This window comes from Dromiciops gliroides, chromosome 3, assembly GCF_019393635.1.
Source record: "Dromiciops gliroides isolate mDroGli1 chromosome 3, mDroGli1.pri, whole genome shotgun sequence".
NCBI classification, from domain to species: Eukaryota; Metazoa; Chordata; class Mammalia; order Microbiotheria; family Microbiotheriidae; genus Dromiciops; species Dromiciops gliroides.
Genome location: NC_057863.1, coordinates 528,890,547 through 528,910,119, shown reverse-complemented (window position 1 = coordinate 528,910,119; position 19,573 = coordinate 528,890,547). Strand labels below are relative to the sequence as shown.

The 19,573-nt window shown below is 39.2% G+C and overlaps 1 protein-coding gene across 1 annotated transcript in view; it reads left to right on the top strand.

Moving 5' to 3' along the window:
• Positions 1–19,573, top strand: part of SLC35F2 (solute carrier family 35 member F2) — an 80,499-nt gene that overhangs the window by 46,265 nt on the left and 14,661 nt on the right. The window contains exons 2-5 of the mRNA XM_043995217.1: positions 2,093–2,268; positions 5,712–5,839; positions 16,852–17,011; positions 18,646–18,802. Of these exons, the coding sequence (XP_043851152.1) occupies positions 2,093–2,268; positions 5,712–5,839; positions 16,852–17,011; positions 18,646–18,802 (621 nt within the window). The remainder of the gene's footprint in view (positions 1–2,092; positions 2,269–5,711; positions 5,840–16,851; positions 17,012–18,645; positions 18,803–19,573) is intronic.

Sequence of the window (19,573 nt, the reverse complement as noted above, 5' to 3'; positions counted from 1 at the left end):
TTGAACAGGCAGAGACTGGGGGTGAGGTTTGGGAGAACACATTTTAGGAATAGGGGATGATATGAGTTTAGACAGGAAGGAATATAGGAAGAGCAGGATGAGTTCAAGGAATAGTGAGTAGTTCTGTTCATCAGATGCATAGGGTAGGTGAAAGGGAGCTATATGAGATAAATCTGGAAAGCAAAGTTGAAGAGTTCTGGACTTAGAATGAGGACAACTTATATTTCAAGTCCTACTACTGGCACTTGTTCACCTGACTGTGTACAAATCACTTAATCTGAGTTTCATTTTTATCATCTATACAAGTCATTTCTCAATTGATAAATGGTCAAAGGATAAGAACAGTTTTCAGAGAAAGAAATCAAAGCTACCCATAATCATATTGTAATGATTGGAATGACGCCACCTGCTGGAGACTTACTGTAGAAGAGTTCCACCCATGAAGTGAAGGTCTTTGAGGGCAAGACCAGGAGTCTTTTCTTTGGTGTCAGGAAGTGACGCGGGCTAGTGGGAGGAGGAAGGAAGAGACGGGCGCTCGGTCTCACTCTTTTTTCCTGGGGGATATTGGTGGAGAAGGCAGCTAGAAATGCACTCTCCCTTTAATAGATAGAGGAATCTAGGCCTTTCTTCTCTCTTTACCAAATTCTTATTCTCCTTAATAAATGCTTAAAAGTCTAACTCTTGCTAAAGCTTATAATTTATTGGCGACCGCTCATTAGATATTTTAGACAGTTTAGCTAGAATTTTAGCCCTTAACAACATGAAAAAATGCTCTAGATCACTATCGATCAGAGAAAGGCAAATTAAAACAACTCTGAGGTATCACCTCACACCTATCAGAGTGGCAAATATAACAAAACCAGAAAATATTGGATGTTGGAGGGGATGTGGGAAAGCTGGGACATTAATCCACTGTTGGTGGACTTATGAAAAGAAAGATCCAGCCATTCTGGAGAGCAATTTGGAACTATTCCCAAAGAGCTATACCACTGCTAGGTTTATATCTCAAAGACATCCCCAAAAAGAAAAAAAATATCTATTTGTACAAAAATATTTATAGCAGCTCTTTTTGTGGTGGCTAAGAATTGGAAATCAAAGGAATGCCCATCAACTGGGGAATGGCTAAACAAGCTGTGGTATATGATGGCGATGGAATATTATTGTGCTATAAGAAATGACAAGCAGGATGACTTCAGAAAGGTCTGGAAAGACATGTATGAAATGATGTATTGTGAAGTGAGCAGGACCAAGAGAACATTGTGCACAGAGACAGCAATATTGTTTGATGAAGAACTGTGAATGATTTGACTGTTACTCAATAATACAACAATCCAAGACAATCCCAAAGGACTATTGATGAAACACACTATCCACCTCCAAAGAAAGAACTGATATTCATGGAACAGACTGAAGCATGCTGTTTTTCACTTTCTTTTCTTTTTTTTCTTTTAATCAAGTTTTCTTGTATGAAATGACATGTATGGTAATGTTTTGCATAATCATACATGTATAACCCATATCTGATTGCTGCCTCAGGGAGGGATCAGAGGAGGGAGGGAAAGAGGGATAAAAATTGGAACCCCAAACTATAAGTAGAAATGTTCATTATAAAAAAAGTGGGGGGAACCAATCTTGGAAGTAGTATTCATAGTGACTCTTATAGAGTCACTGAGAAAATCAAAGGAACTAATGAATATATGCAGCATGTTCACCATTTGCATGTAAGGTGCTTTGTATACTTGAATATTCTACATAAATGCCAATTATCATTTTTAGGAATTCTATGCATTATTTTATGCAAATTCTATCTTATTTTTAAAAATTGCAATGTGCCATAGAAAACCATTAAAAATGGACAAAGTGTTTGGGAGGTGTTTGTCTTGGAAATGGGGAAAGGAGACAAAAAAAGCAGAATTCTGAGAAATAAGAGAATCAGTGACTCAAGAATAACTGGCTATTATCTATTATCTGTCTATGTGTGTGCGCATGTGTGCACACTTAGAAATATTAGACTTTTTGGTTCTTAGAATGTTATTTTTCTTAAGGTACTAGCTTATTGCAGATTAATAACATTTTACTTTTTCATTTCCAGGAACATCTTGAAAACAATTGCTCTAGGTCAGATGCTATCCTTGTGTATCTGTGGGACGGCTATTACCAGCCAGTATTTGGCAGACAAATACAAAGTGAACACTCCGATGCTTCAGAGTTTTATCAACTATTGTTTACTGTTTTTTATTTATACAACGATGTTGGCATTTCGACCAGGTATGTAAAACAGGTACTATCTTTTTGATACTAATGTCCTCGACTACATTACTGTTGCCCCTTTTTCCTTGCCCTATCAAATCCTTTTAGTGACTCCCTGTCACCTAAAGTCGAAACTCCTTTAATTGACATTCAAGGCCATTTATAATCTAGTCACAACTTGATTCTTCTCAGTAATACAATGGTCCAAGGTAGTTCCAAAGGATTCATGATGGAAAATGCTCTCCAAATTCAGAAGAAAAAAAAAAGAACTGTGGAATATGGATACAGATTGAACCATACTATTTCTTTTGTTTTTCTTTTTTTGAGGTTTTTTCTTTTTGCTTTGATTCTTCCCTTATAACATGACTAATGCAGAAATATGTTTAATGTTATCGTACATATATAACCTATATCAGATTACTTGCTGTCTTGGGGAGGAGGGGAGGGAGGGAGAAAAATTTGAAACTAGAAATCTTATAAAAACAAATGTTGAAAACTATCTCTACATGTAACTGGAAAATAAAATACTTTTATAATTAAAACGAAACAAAAACAAACAAAAATAATCTAATCACAACTACTTTTCCAACCATAGCTGCTACTATTCCCTTTCAAATACTATATGCCTAAATCAAACTGTACTTTTCTCCATTTCTTGAACATGTCTTGAGTTTTCCAGTTATTACAAAAATATGGAGGAGAAAAGAATTCTTTCTGTGAGATGAGAGAAACTTCCATGGGAAGATTTGACGTTTGATATGCATATTGAATAATAGGTAGTATTGCAAATGATATTCAGAGATGAGAGGGAAGGGAATTTTTAGGACAAATGGAACAGTATAAAGAAAAGCCCAAAGTTGGAAATAGCACTGAGTCTAGTTTGGCTGGTGTAAGAAAATAATTATTAATAATGAATTTCTTGGGGAGACCCTAAGATCAGTTTCTCAGTGCTCTGCCCCCCCCAGTCCCACCCCCACTCCAGAAAGTTCAATCTTATTTGAGACAAACCCAAAGGAACAAAAGAAATAGAGATAGATTTTTTTATCTAGTTCAGTAAAGGACCAATGGGATTAAACCACACCTAGATATTGGATTTTGCCTTTGCCCTTCAGTGAGGGTCTTTTACATTCTTGTCCCTGATGTCATCTATAGAGTTCATTTTAATGAAGAGCACTCTCAAATAATGGCAACTAATGGAATTGAGTGATGCTAACCAATTAGCTTTGTTCAATGTATAGTGACCCACCTCTATCAAAAGAGGATTAAAAACTCTTGAAAGAGGCCAGGAGTTATAATATTAATAATTAAAATATTTTTACTCCAAAACTGATACATACCTATATCTGTATATCTATCTATATTTATATATCAATAATAATCAATTAAAAACCACACTGGGGTGGGGGATGGATGAAAGTGTAGGGGCCGTTAATTGGTTGGCTTGTCATAATATTGGGGTTCAGAAAATAATGAGGGACCTCTAGGTCCAAAGCTTCTTCCCCTCTGAACTGCCTTTTTTAGTTATTTCTCCCAGGCCAATAAGAAAGGAGCTTAACAGCTTCTTTTCCACAAACAAATCAGGTTTTTATTAAAAGTCAAGGACAGGGGCAGCTAGATGGCGCAGTGGATAGAGCATCGGCCCTGGAGTCAGGAGTACCTGAGTTCAAATCCGGCCTCAGACACTTAACACTTTCTAGCTGTGTGACCCTGGGCAAGTTACTTAACCCCAATTGCCTCACTAAAACAAAAACAAAAACAAAAACAAAAAGTCAAGGACAAGAGAATAGAGAAAGAAGAAAATGGATAATCTCCCTGGCTCTAGCAAAGGCTGTCTCAAAATCCAAATTTGCTTTCAGCTCAGCTCACCACCAGGGGTCCATAATTTCTTTGGTAGCCAGTCTCCAGGCTGCTCTGAAGGCTCCTCCAAGACCAGAGAGACAGCTACTTCCTGTTGGGGTCCCTTTTTCTACTTTTTTCTCCCTCCCCCAAAAGGGGAGGTCCTTCAAGTTGTGTGGCTGAGATTGGTTCTCTGTTGATGACTCAGTCCACAGCCTCTGAGGACACTCCTTCTCAGGGTTGGCCAAGTTAGACTAGGTTTAACAGGGCAGGCCAGGTATGGCTCAAGATCTAATCATCTTAAGTGGGTACTTAGTAGTTTCTCATTCACACCCAATTCAAACACTACTAAATCAATCAAGTCAGACCCCTGCCAAATTCCATTATCTTACCACAAAAGAGAAAAAGGCTAGAAAGCAAGGCTGGGATAAATTGTGTATGACCTTAAATGTAATGCTAAGGAGTTTCTGCACAGTTGGGAACCATTAAGATTTTTGATTTGGGAAATAGCATGAACTAAATGTGCTCTACAAAGATTACCATGGTAGTGGTATGTAGGATGAGTTTCAGGGAAAAGGCACAAGAAGTGTGGAGAGTAAGTTAGGAAGCTATTTAAGTAAATAGATGAAAAGTTATGAGGTTCAGGATTTGAACTAAGGCAGGTGTTCTCAACATTTTTTTTATGTCATCAACCCCTTTGGCAATCTGGTGATGCCTGATGACCTTTTCTCTCAGAATAAAGTTTTTATTTTTATTTTTAAAAATTATTATTTTAATTTTTAATAATAAACTTTTATTTATAGTTTTGGGTTCCAATTTTTATTCCTCTTTCCCTCCCTCCCCTGATCCCTCCCTGAGGCAGCAATCAGATATGGGTTAAACATGAATGATTATGCAAAACATTTCCATGTTTGTCATTTTGTACAAGAAAACTTGATTAAAAGAAAAAAAAGGAAAGAAAGTGAAAAATAGCATGCTTCAGTCTGTTCCATCAATATCAGTTCTTTCTTTGGAGGTGGATAGTATGTTTCATCAATAGTCCTTTGGGATTGTTTTAGATTGTTGTATTATTGAGAATAGTCAAGTCATTCACAGTTCTTCATCAAACAATATTGCTGTCTCTGTGCACAATGTTCTCTTGGTTCTGTTCACTTCACAATACACCATTTCATACATGTCTTTCCAGGCCTTTCTGAAGTCATCCTTCTTGTCATTTCTTATAGCACAATAATCCATCACCATCATATACCACAGTTTGTTTAGCCATTCTTCAATTGATGGGCAGAATAAAGTTTTTAAATGCATGAAATAAATAGTTGGGATTCCAAAGGAAACGAATCATATTGAAATACAGTTATCAAAATGGTATCAAAACAAGTTCATAGACAAACATTAAGAGCCCCTAATAGCCTAGATATATAGAGAGAAGGTAGGAGGCTGTTGCAGTAGCCTAGCAGAGAGGTAAGACAGTAATCAGGATTTGAACTAGAGTAGAAACGGAAAAGGGATGCGTTCAAGAACTATAGCAGGGGAAAAATAGATAGTATTTGATTTGACACTATTAGCTAGAGAGGCAACATTTCATTTACAATTAATATGTATTTGTCACATTTTTCTCCAATGAGGCAATGAGAACCTTTTGCACATCCTGAAAGGAAAATGGTGGAAGTACATCTTTTTGGGCCTGGCTGATGTGGAGGCTAATTACATAATTGTCAAAGCTTACCAGTACACTACCCTCACGAGTGTCCAGGTAAGATGAAACTCCGTTTCCATTTTAGATTTCACAACTTCAAGCGAATCATTACAGTTAGTGTCAGTGATTAGATTGGGTTGGAGCTTGCTCGTTGGGGGAAAAACCCACCAACAACTAAAAAACTCAACAAACCCTATATATAGGTGAATGCTGTCAGTTTTTCATGGAGCATATGCTATCATGAGTAATGTTTCCAGGAATTAGTGAAAACGTGTACAAGCTAATCAGTGACAAAACTGTTAACACTAGAGCTCATTACTGTACCTACAACCCAAACAATCATAAACATTTGACTAGTGAGAAATGCTGTGGTGATGAGAACAGCTGTTTGACTGAATGCTCAAACACATCATATAGGAGGCAAAAAGATTTTATACATCCTATACATTTGGAAATAAAGGAAATATATTTGAGAACAAGAATGAGAGAACCTGCAGTGGATAAAGCACTGGCTCTGGATTCAGGAGGACCTGAGTTCAAATTCAGCCTCAAACACTTGACACTTACTAGCTGTGTGACCCTGGGCAACTCACTTAACCCCCATTGCAAGAATGAGAGAACTTGGCTGGAAGAAGATAGTCTGATTTTATTGTATTCAAAGATTAATCCTTCACCATGAGCCAAATAGGCTTCAGTGGGCCGGTCTGGAAAGCTACCCATCATTCATTCATTCATTCATTCATTCATTTATTTATTTATTTTTTGCGGGGCAATGGGGGTTAAGTGACTTGCCCAGGGTCACACAGCTAGTATGTGTCAAGTGTCTGAGGCCAGATTTGAACTCAGGTACTCCTGAATCCAGGGCTAGTGCTTTATCCACTGCGCCACCTAGGTGCCCCTTACTCATCATTTATAATATTGCTTCTATGGGCAAATGCATTCCTGGTTTCAAAAAACTAATTTAGAAATGACATTTTGGAAAAGGAACTATTTTGGAATTTGAGTGTTTCTTGTATCTGACATTTCCACATAGTGAAAGTTTATGACTAAATATACCAGAGAGTGAAGCAGACACAAATGAGATAGTATTTGTAAAATGTTTAGCTCAGGGTATGGCACATAGTAGGCACTTAAATGCTTATTCCTTTGCAACTTACCCCCATGAGAAGTCAGTGAGGGAGGTTATCAATAGGTACTGGAGTGACTAGAGAAAGGCAATTTAAAAGAAGAGTTAAGGGGTGGCTAGGTGGCGCAGTGGATAAAGCACTGGCTCTGGATTCAGGAGTACCTGAGTTCAAATCCGGCCTCAGACACTTGACACTTACTAGCTGTGTAACCCTGGGCAAGTCACCTAACCCCCATTGCCCCGCCCCCCCCCCCAAAAGTTAGCTGGATTCCACCATAACAACAATAATTATAGTTAACCTTTATATGTTGCTTTAAGATTTACATAGTATTTTACATATATTATCTCATTTTGAAGTGACAGCTAGGATAGAGCAATGGATAGGTGCAATGAATAGAGGACTGGACCTGGATTCAGGGAGACTTCTCTTCCTGAGTTCAAATCTGTTCAAACCCTAACATTAAAACTAAACCTAACCCTAAGCCTCAGACACATATAGGCTGTGTGACCCTGGTTAAGTGACTTCACTCTGTTTGCCTCAGTTTCCTCATCTTTAAATTGAGCTAGAGAAGGAAATGACAAACCACTCCAGTATCACTGCCAAGAAAACCCCAAGTGGCTTTTCTGGGGTTACATAGGCAGTAAGAGTCAGAGAAAAGCTTTGAACTGAGACCTTCTTGATTCCCAAGTCCAGCAGTATGGAAACAGTAGGAAAAAAATTAGGAGTAGAGAGTTAGCATAGCCTATTAGGGAACAGTGAAGAGATTGGTCTATCTAGAATCATAGAATCACAGAGTTAGAACCCACTTCAGAGTTTACCTATGTAGTGTAACCACTATGTAGACCTTGAAATCTTATCCACAGCATATCTTATAGGCGGTTGTTCAGCCTCTCCTTGAAGTCCATTTTTTAATAGTGCCCTCATTGGGCATCTCCATACATATGGAGATACATACAAACATATAGGCAATGCACACCTGAAAGAAGTCCCTGTTAGAATGCACCCAATAAGTGATCACAAATTCTTTGCTTGGAAATCTGCAGTGAAGAGAAACCCAATACTCCCTGAGGCAGTCCCTTTTATTTTTCACAGTTGTTATTGGTAGGACATTTTCTTCCTGATGCTGAACCAAGATATATCTTCCCTCTAATTTCTACCCATTCATCCTAGTTGTCCTCTAGTCCAATCCCTTTTTTATGTAAGCCTTTCACATTAAGAAAAAGGTTTTATTTATTTCACCAAATATTTCTCAATTGCATGTAAAAATTTTTAACAACTAAAGAAAAAATTTAAGTTCCAAATTTTCTCCCTCCCTCCTACTCCACCTTGTGGGGACCAATTTTTAACTGGGGAGTGTTAGCTAAGTGGCTTGCCGCAATATTGGGGCAAGGAAGGAGACCAGCAGCCTCCCTCAAAACAGAACAGGATTTATTTTAACAAGAAAGAACTTAAAAAAAATAACACAAACAGGATCAGTAGGATCAAGGGAAAGGAAATAAAATGGGGAAGGGAAATTATACAACCTGAAAAATACCACTGCCCAGGAATCAGCTGAGAATACACAGCAAAGCTCCTGTCGCCTTCCAGCTTCCAGCTAGAGTGCTGGGGGGGGGGGGGGAACCAACTTCCTTCCTTCCCACACACTCCACACAGCCCCCAGCCAATTGGATGGCCACTCTGACAGTCACATGACTGCCCTCACTAGGCTTCCAATCATTATAATTTTGCCAGGCCCATGTAGGTGTTGGCGAGTGATGATGACATGAGGTGCCAGCACCATGGCAACGGCTATAACCAGTGGGTGGAGCACCATGTGATTTGTGGAGCCTGAGGCTGGTGTGCGCAAGGCATAAAAACCTCAAATAACAATTAATTCTTTACAACCTCCATCCTTGAGAAGGCAAGCAATCTGGTATCTGTTATATATGTGAGCCTTTCATAATAAAGTTTGGTCATTTCCTCTGGACACCTTTGAGCTTTTCAATAACCCTCCTAAAATAGAGTGCTTAAAACTAAAAGAAAACAAAGCAAAAAAAAACCCCTCCAAATTTAGTTTAGGGCAAAGCTTCTTAAACTGTGGGCCTTGACTCCATATGGGGTCGAGTAACAATGTGGGAGGGTCACAAAAAATTTGGCAATAAATGTTTGATTTGTATACTTATTTTATATACCTATTTACCTGTAGTTGTGTAAAAATTTCTCCAGCCAAAAGGGGTTGTAAGTGGAAAAACTTTTAAGAAGTCCTGGTCTAGGGAAGGACAGGTATCTTCATTCTTCTGGAACTTATGCTGATCAGAATACTACACTCTGGGAGTAAAGAGAGGAGGGTTCATGTTGGGGAATAGTGGGAGCAAAGGTTGATGGATGGGGTGGCACTGCATTATGAAGACTGTGCCCCTTCACTGCATTATTTAACTTCCTCCCTAAAGCTCTGTTGCCAAGACTTTTCTTGTTTCATTTAGATTTTTTAAATGGAGAAAGACAAGATGACTAGGTAGGAGAGTATTCATGAACTATGCCAAAACAGTAGCTGTCACCACCACTTTCAGTAACTTGCTGAGCTGAGTATGTCCATAGCTTAGTGCAACAGTTCTTAAAGTGTGGGCTGAGTACCTAGGAAGGTCCCTGAAACCCTTTGTCATGGGAAGAATGGGGTAGGGGGTTTTGGGTAGGGGTTAGGGGGAGGGGTTTGGGGTCCTTAGGAATTCTTCTTTAAAGAATTACACGCTCTTGCACACAAAACCAGTTAGAATAAGATGGTAGTTTATTTAGAGGAAGGGGAAGGGAAGGGAAACCATGAAAGTCCTTGGACTTCTCATGGGGAGAAAGGCATGGCACAGAGAGAGTGGCTCTGAGATACCAATCAATCTCCTCAAACAGGAGACTGGCAGGTACTTTTATAGAGGACAGATGGGGGTGACCATCTGACTGTGAAAAGTTCCTTTAGTGAGGGAGGACCATCCCCCACTGGTGGTAGCTGGAGGAACTGGGTGAGGGGTGACTGCAGATTTCCTCAGGACACAAAGGAAGCAACCACACCTAATCTTATCCCTCCAGGGTTGAGGGAGACTAGAATGAAGGGTGGGGGTACCAGAGCTAGCTCAGTCCAATCTGGTTCCACTTATCTCTCTAGGCGTGTCTGTCCTCTAGTTTAGTTTCTCAAGAGAAGGTTCTTTGATGTGCCCCATAGAACTTCTGGGGTGCTCTGGGCCCATAACAACTTGAAAGGGGCCTCAAGGTCAAAAGTGTTTTCATAATAACACTTAGACAGGGGGCAGCTAGGTGGCACAGTGGATAGAGCACCAGCCCTGTATTCAGGAGGACCTGAGTTCAAATTTGGCCTCAGACCCTTGACACTTACTGGCTGTGTGACCCTGGGCAAGTCACTTAACCCCAATTGCCTCACCAAAAAAAAGAGTATAACAGAGCAGAGACCAAAAAGTTTGAGAACTGTTGTTCTAGTGGAACTTTTCAAATGTTTCTGAAGGAAATAAATGAGCTAAAGAGTGTCCAGAGGAGGGCAGCCAGAGTGATGTCATCTGAAGATTACTAAAAGGAACTGGGGATGGTTGTCCTGGAGAAGAGAAGAGTAAGGGGAGACATGATAGCTGCCTTCAAGGATCTGAAAGGTTGTCATATGGGAGGAGAGTTTGATTTGTTCTGTTCAGTCCCAGGGGCTTGAACTTAGGAGCAGTGGGTAGAAATTGTAAAGACAAAGAAGGGGCTTGATGTTAGGAAGAACTTCCTAACAATTATTGCTGCCCCAAAGTGTAATGGCCACATTGTTGGGTTCTTCCTCACTGGAGATGTACAAGTAAAGGCTGGATCGACTATGTGATTACAAGGAAGCCCACTGAAGTCCCTTGTGACACTAAAGCTTTGTGGATCTGTAATAGTGCAGAAACTCTAAGGAAAGAATGAGGACCACAATCATTGAGTGTCTTCCTCATAATCCATAACTATTCTTGATTTTTTCAGAGTGAGGGTAATCCTTAATACCTTTAATATCTCTATCACAGGGTTGTTTTCAAGCTCAAATGAGATAATAAGCACTTTGTAACTGTGAGGGAAAAATCCATGCTCTTCTTAATAATTCTCAGGAACTCAGCAGCGAAGTGACAAAGGCTCTTTATTTCCTTCTCATGAGGAGGCACCCTAGTGTGCAGCTAGTGGGTGCCCAGAAAGGGGGCTCAAAGGCCCTGTTTTATACCCTAGTCCCTAACTCGAATGGACCTTCCCCTTTTTCATCACTGGTGGGGTTACAATCTACGGGCAAAAACTAGCTAATCAGAACACAGTATTCCCACACCTCTTCCTTGTATGGGCATAACTCAGGAGTGGACCTTATACTTCCTTATATGGACACAACTCAGGAGCGGACCTTACTGAGACCAGGGCTCCTTGAACCATGTGACCTTGCTAACCTGAGGGGGAGGAGGGGATCTGAGACCTTTGTCCTACAAATAGGTCTGGGGAGTATGACTGACTGTTATATCCACATTGAGAGGAGACAACTACCCATTTCTCACAGTAACCTTTAAAGCCCTGTAAAAATATTAGATACCAGAAGGATCTATAAATGCCAGATGACTGTAAAGTCAGAATTTGGGGAACGACTTGAATGGAGACTTCTTTTACCACTAGCAGATTCCAGCCTATCTTCTGTGGTGTTTCCAGACAAAGATCTAAATGATCTGTCCAGGCTCATGCAGATGTTAAGTGTCAGAGACCAGATCTGAGCCCACATCTTCCTGATTTCAGGCCCAGCACTATAATAGCCTTTCTCTCCCTCCCTCCCTCCCTTCCTTCTTTCCTTCCTTCTGTTAACCTGGAAATTAAGGAAACAATCAATAAAGGAGAAATAAGGTCTTTAATCAGGGCAGAGGAAGTATAGCTCCTGGTATCACAAAGCTTGGAAGCTAGGAATACCCGAAGATGGGAACAGAGGACAGGGTTTTTATGGGGTAACAGAAAAAAAGAAACCAAAAGATTTCTCCAGAGTGACATGAAGTATAGCTACTTAATGTAAATGAACCTTTAACAAAAGAAATAATAGAACTGTTCCTAAGTTAAGAAGTTACTGAAACTACTTAATGTAGATGGACCCTTTTTACATAATAACATAAAGTGCAGGGAGTAAGGTGGGGAACATTGGGAGGGGATAAGTTGCTTGGGAGAAGGTCCATAAGTCCATCAAGAGTATGGAAATGATAAAGACAGTCAGCCCCAGGCAATTCATTTGTCTGGGAAAGAGGGGACTGGGTAGGGAATCAGTTCTCAGTAAATTTTGTAGTCCCTTCCTTCCTTCCTTCCTTCCTTCCTTCCTTCCTTCCTTCCTTCCTTCCTTCCTTCCTTCCTTCCTTTTTCCTCTTCCTCTTTCTAATCCTCCTCCACCTGCTCCACCTCCACCTCTGACCCATTTTGGCAGTGTGACACTGAACAGGTCATTTAAACTTTCGTTGCTCTAAAGAGCTCTCTAAGTCTCTATGGTGCTGCCTGACTTCCATTGGTAAAGGAAATTTCCTCGCTTGGGAGCCCCCAATACTAATCACAGGTCCAGTCCCTATCTCAATGTCTATTATTTTTGGAGAGATTGTTGAAAACCAGCATTCCCAGTTGGATTGTATGGTTAGAAGTGAAATGATGAATTCAGAGCAAAATATCACCATTTTCCACAACTAAGAGGAAAAAGGTCAATATTTCAGAAATCCCATTTGCTATGGTTCTATATAGCATCGTTGTTTCCTTTGGGTAACAGTACAATTTCACATTTGAGGTTCTTTCCCACATCTTTTTTTTTTTTTTAAAGTGAGGCAATTGGGGTTAAGTGACTTGCCCAGGGTCACACAGCTAGTAAGTGTTAAGTGTCTGAGGCCGGATTTGAACTCAGGTACTCCTGACTCCAGGGCCGGTGCTCTATCCACTGCGCCATCTAGCTGCCCCCTTTCCCACATCTTAATATCTTTCATTGGTACCTATTTAATATTGCTTCACATCAAATGTAGTATTTAATTTAAAAAAAGAGAAGTTATGTCTTCAATACTAAAACAAAATATCATGTGAACTTTATTATGCAACTTGCACATTTACCTTTGTATTATTTTTCTTTTTTCCCTGAGTCAGATTCATTGTATGGTATCCCAAGCCTTTAGGAATCAGTACATTTCATAACTGAATGTTTTTGGATGTAAGGATTGTGGCAAGATGAGAGTGGAAAGAAATTAGGTGTGAAATTTAGAAAACTGGTAGATCTGGGTATGTCTTCTATAATAAATATTTGGAAATATTAATGTATTATTATATTAATTATATTATTAATGTATTTTCTTTGGGAGCAAAAAAAAAGTACATGTTTGCATATTCTGGCCAGATATAAAAATATGCCTTTAGTTATCATTTCTAGCTTTGTTTTTGTTTTTTTGGTTTTTTGCGGGGCAATGGGGGTTAAGTGACTTGCCCAGGGTCACACAGCTGGTAAGTGTCAAGTGTCTGAGGCCAGATTTGAACTCAGGTACTCCTGAATCCAGGGCCGGTGCTTTATCCACTGCGCCACCTAGCCACCCCCTAGCAAATGGCTTGGTAACCCCTAGGTGTACCTATCTGAAAGCTTCATAAGTTTAAAAAATCATATATAAGTCATAAGCTTTGGTCATTGCATAGGGAAACTATCAATTGATTTAGCATTAATGGCTGTATCGCTAAATCTGGGAAGAAATTTTTCACATAAGAATAGGTTGGGGTGGGAAATGGCAAAGCAAATTGTGGTACATAGATGTAAAGGAATATTATTGTGGTCTAAGAAATGATGAGCACAATGAATATAGAGAAGCATGATAAGACTTATAAGAACTGATCTCAAATGAGACAGGCAGACACAAGAAAATAATACACATAATGACTACAAAAGTGGAATGAAAAACCACTGCAAAAAAAAAAAAATCTAAAATAAATGTCACAGATATTAGCAACAAGCTTGGCCCTGAAGAAAAAATATGAGACAACTTTCCTGACTTCCTTGAAGAGTTTGGGATCCATGGGTGTGTAACATTATATATAATGTCATTTTTTAATATACTGATTGGTTTTGCTGAATTTATCTCCCTTTCTTTTTAAAAATAATTTTTTTGTTATAAGGGATGGCTCTCTGGGAAGGAGGACACAGGGAAATCTAGGCAATATAAAAAAATTAATAAAATCTATTTGAAAAGAATAAGCTTGGGTGATTTCTGTTTGTAGGACTTCATCCAGGGCTTACACTAGAATAGATCCAAGGATCTCAACAACCAACCAAGAAATATTTATTGAGCTTAATACTGTTGATTTCTTAGGTAAAGTTGCTCTGGATACAGAGAGTTTAGAACTTATTGGAGTATTAATTCTGTAAGGCAGGGAACAATGCCTTAGGAAAACTTTGTATCTTCCCCAGGGACTAACATTACACTACATAGGAGGTGCTGAATGAATTATTGAATATAGAAGAAATATGAAGCATAGCCCCTGCCCTTAAGGTGCTTAGAATTAATTGAATTCAATATCTTTTCATAGTGTAGTTGGAGAATAGGATGGAGAAAGGCAACCACCAGTTGGTTTGAAGGAAGAAAGGAAATTGCCTATGCCTGGAAAATTCTGATTTTGTCATTAACAGTTTTTCTAGTAACACTGTTAGCATGCCAGAGTCTCTGTATTTACAGACAGAAGAATATAATATAAGCATAGATTGACATATAGCTAGAAATAAAAGTAAATCATAAATAACTGCATGTCTAAAACCCAGGAATGAAAGTGTCATGGGGAAAATGGGGTAGAGGTAGGGGTAGGGGTTTGGGGTCCTTAGGAATTTCTCTTTAAAGAATTATACCCTCTTGCACACAAAAGCAATTAGAATAAGATGGTAGTTTATTTAGGGGCAAGGGAAGGGAAGGGAAACCATGAAAGAAGTCCTTGGACTTCTCATGGGGAGAAGGCATGGCACAGAGCATGGCTCTGAGATACCAATCTCCTCAAGCAGGAGACTGGCAGGTACTTTTATAGAGGACTGATGGGGGTGATCATCTGACTGTGGAAAGTTCCTTTAGTGAGGAAGGACCATCCCCCACTGGTGGTGGCTGGAGGAACTGGGTGAGGGGTGGCTGTGGATCTCTCAAGCCATCTCTTCAGAACACAAAGGAAGCAGCCACACCTAATCTTATCACCTTAGGGTTGAGGGAGACTAGAATGAAGGGTAGGGGTCAAGGAGCTAGCTCAGTCCGATCTGGTTCCACTTATCTCTCTAGGTGTGTCTGTCCTCTGATTTAGTTTCTCAAGGAGAAGGTTCTTTGATGTGCCCCAGAGAACTTCTGGGGTGCTATGGGCCCATAACAAAAGTAAAAGTACACATAAAATATGCCTCTTGTAAGTCAGTGCTAGGCTACATTGCACACATTATTATTGCTGAGCTATATTGACCTTTCTACTGGGTCAGTTCAAAAGTGTTTAACTGGGGGCAGTGAAAGAGATAACTCCTTTCAATATTAGACAAAGGATTATTATGCCTGAACTATTTAATTATTACTGAGGGATGGGAGAGAGGGAGATTCCTTGTCAGTGAAAGAATGCTCCAAATCACTAATAATTAGAAAAATGCAAATTAAAATAACTCTGAGGTTCTACTTCACAACCACCAGAGTGGCAAAGATTACCCAAAAAAGGAAATGACATGTTGTTGGAGGGGCTGTTGGAAAATAGGCACATTAATGCATTATTGGTCAGGTCAATTTGGCCTAGCTATTCTGGAATGCAATTTGAAACTATGATACCACTCCCAGGCCTATACCCTAAAGAGATCAAAGAAAATAGAAAAAGACCCTATGTACAACCATATTCACAGCAGCTTCCTCTGTTACAGCAAAGAACTGGAAACAATAAAGGGGTGCCCTTCAATTAGGGAATTACTGAACAAATTATGGTATATTAACATAGTAGAATGTTATCATACTATAATAGAGAATAAAGGGGACAGTTTCAGAGTAACCTAGAAAGATATGTATGAACTGGTATAGAATGAATTGAACAGGAGAATAATTTATAAAATAATACCAGTGTTGTAAAAGCAACAATTTTGGAAGATTTAAATGCTTTGATTATTGCAATGCTCAACCATGGTTCCAGAGGACTGATGATGAAGCTACCTACTTCCTTTTTTTCTTTTTTTGTGGGGCAATGAGGGTTAAGTGACTTGCCCAGGGTCACACAGCTAGTAAGTGTCAAGTGTCTGAGGCCACATTTGAACTCAGGTCCTCCTGAATCCAAGGGCCAGTGCTCTATCCACTGTGCCACCTAGCTGCCCCTCATTTGATCTTTATAACAACCCTGTGTGGTAGGTACTGTTCTTATCCTCATTTTAAAGTTGAGTAAACTGAGGCAAACAGGTTAAATGACTTGATCAAGATCACACAGACTGTTAATAACAGGTGAAATGCTTTATAAATATTTTCTAATTTGATCTTCACAACAATCCTGGAAGGTAAGTCTTATCCTCATTTTACATTGAGGAAACTGAGGCAAACAGAGGTTAAATGAATTGCCCAGGGTCATGCAGCTAGTAAGCACCTGAGGCTGGGTTTGAACCAAAGTCTTCCTGACTTTAGGTACAGAGCTTTATCTACTATACTACCTAGTTGCCTCTCACTATCCCTGTTAAAGTAGGGTATCTGGAAATAATTACGCTTTAAAAACAAAGGGCATCATCAAAACTTGAAAAAGAAAAGCCCAACAGGTTATCAAAATGTGAGTTGTTCTGATCATCAACCTGCCATAGTGTCTGTATATAATAGGAGAGAGTCGATGGGACCAATCCATTGCATGGATTGGTGTTGGCCAGCCTTGTATCAGATTCATTTCATCACTTCGCTAGCACTGATCCAGGCTCGTTTAACAGAAAATTATTCCTCTCCATATAAACAGCTCTTGGACTGCTTTGGGATTCCTGTTCTGATGGCCCTTTCATGGTTTGTTCTTCATGCAAGATATAGAGTGATCCATTTTATTGCTGTGGCCATCTGTCTTTTGGGAGTAGGAACAATGGTTGGGGCAGACATACTAGCTGGCAGAGATAACAATTCAGGTAAGATTTTCTTTCTCAGTCTAAGGCATTTTTTGGAGACTTTTTGGAGTCATTTTCTGGAGACGTTTTAACTTACAATAATGATAATTAAGGCACACTAAGACACCAGATAGACTTACTAAGTAACTGTTTAAAATTGGGTTTTCAAGTTTTCTCCTAGTGTATATTGTAAATCGGTTTTCTGAAGTTGTTGAGAAAAGTGTAGAATTTCTTTAATTTAATAACAAAGGAATATGGTCAATAGGGTGGTGTTGTGGAAAAAGCCTTGGGCTGGGAATCATGAGATCTGAATGCCAGTCATGGCATTAACCATCTTGGACAGGTCTCTTCATCCCTCTGTGCCTCAGTTTTGTTCATCTCTATAATACAGAGGTAGGACTAGATGATTTCTACAGTTTCTCCTAGCTCTATACAAATTCTAAATGCTTAGATGCCCATAGATAGTCCCTCAGTCTCTTTTTTAACATTACATTTCTTCCTTACCAAGTATTTCCTGCTTTGGGAAAGAACAATCTTCATTAGTTCCCTTCAGTTATTTGTATTAACCCTCCTCTTCTTGGGGCTCCACAATTTGAATTAATTTCCTGAATATCTGTGGCAGACTCTCAATTTGCTATGAATTTTTCTTTTTACTTTAAATAGTTATATGTATTCACTAGGTGACTTCCCTTTAGATCTGACTGCGGATAAAAGGCTACCCATTGTCTCAGAATTCAGGTGAAAAATAAACTGTCAGAGTGTGCATTTTACTTATATAAAATCCCCTGTAACATCCTTTTGGGATTAAAACTGAGAAAACTATTGAGAAAATTCTCTCTGATTTTTGAAGTTGATGCATTCCATCTATCATTGGTGATTATTTTTTGAAAACTTGACCTTCTTGGGCCTTCTAGGTAGAGCCTAATCTTCCTAGTGAATAAAGAAAGTCTGAGGCAGAAAGAAATATTAAAAAAAAAACAATCATAGCCAGATCTCCTCAGATTGCATCATCCTTCAAGTTGCAGCCTTACATTCCATAGACTTTTTTTTTGGGGGGGGGGTCAGGGCAATGAGGGTTAAATGACTCACCCAGGGTCACACAGCTAGTAAGTGTCAAGTGTCTGAGACTGGATTTGAACTCAGGTCCTCCTGAATCCAGGGCTGGTGCTTTATCCACTGCACTACCTAGCTGCCCCCATAAACTTTCGACTTTTAAAAACTTGAGATACATGTTCCAAAGTGTCTAATGGTATTTATAGCAACAGTGGAGAGGCAGCATGGCATAGGGTTTAGAGAATGGTCTTAGAATTAAGACGACTTGGATTTAAGGCCTACCTCTGATACTTACTGTTTTTTTTACCTTAAGTAAGTAAGTTAACCTCTTGGTGGTCCCAGAAACTCTCTAAGACTCTAAATTGCAGAGAAGGTACTGACCTTCACTGACATAAGGAACTCTCATCTGGGAGTTCCACCAATAAAATCACAAGTCCATTTTTTATCCCTAGTCATGGCCATGAGCAACAAGTGGCTAGCCCATCCTTATTCCCTTGCCATACCACACTCTCATTATGCCCCAGGATTTATCCAAGGGAGGTAGAAATATTAATAGTGGGGTCCTTTTATTGTGAATTAATTTTTTCCTCCTTCTCATACAGGAAGTGATGTGTTGATCGGAGATGTCTTAGTTCTTCTTGGAGCTTCTCTCTATGCTATTTCTAATGTGTGTGAGGAGTACATTGTGAAGAAGCTGAGCCGAGTAGAGTTTCTAGGAATGGTGGGCTTGTTTGGAACATTTATCAGCGGTCTCCAGCTGTAAGGTTCTATAGGTTTTTTTTAATACTGTGATAAGAAAATGCAGCACACATGATGACTCTCCTACTATTAAGAAAATGAATTAATTTGACTCATAATCCTGTAGAGCTTTGAGAAAATAATTTCATTTTTGGTCTCAAAAACTTTATCTTAGGAGATTAATTGATTAATCATTAGTATACACTCAACATTTATAGGAAACACCAATTAATTGAATGAAATATGGAATAAATCTTTAGCCAAAATCCCAATTTTAAGCCATTCACAGCTTAAAAGAAGCAGATAGAGAGTATAATAGAGTCAAAAAGACCTGAGTTCAAATCCTACCTCAGATACTTCCTAGTTGGATGATCCTGGGCAAGGATCCCTTAACTTTTCTTAGCCACAGTTTCCTTGTCCGTAAAATGGGGATAATAATAGGACCTACCTCACAGGGTTGGGTTTTTGGGTTTTTTTTGAGGAATAAATGTGATAATATATGTAAAGTGCTTTATGAACCTGAAAGTTCTACATAAATATTTTTGTTGTTGTTCAGTTGTTTCAGTCATGATCGACTCTTTATGGTTTTCTTGGCAAAGATACTGGAATGATTTGCCATTTTGTTCTTCAGCTCATTTTACAGATGAGGAAACTGAGGCAAGTAGGGTGAAGTCACTTGCCCAGGATCCCCCACAGCTAGTAAGTGTCTGAGGCCATATTTGAACTCAGGAAGATGAGTCTTTATGACTCAAGGCCTGGCTCTAAATCCACTGTGCCACGTAGCTGCCCACA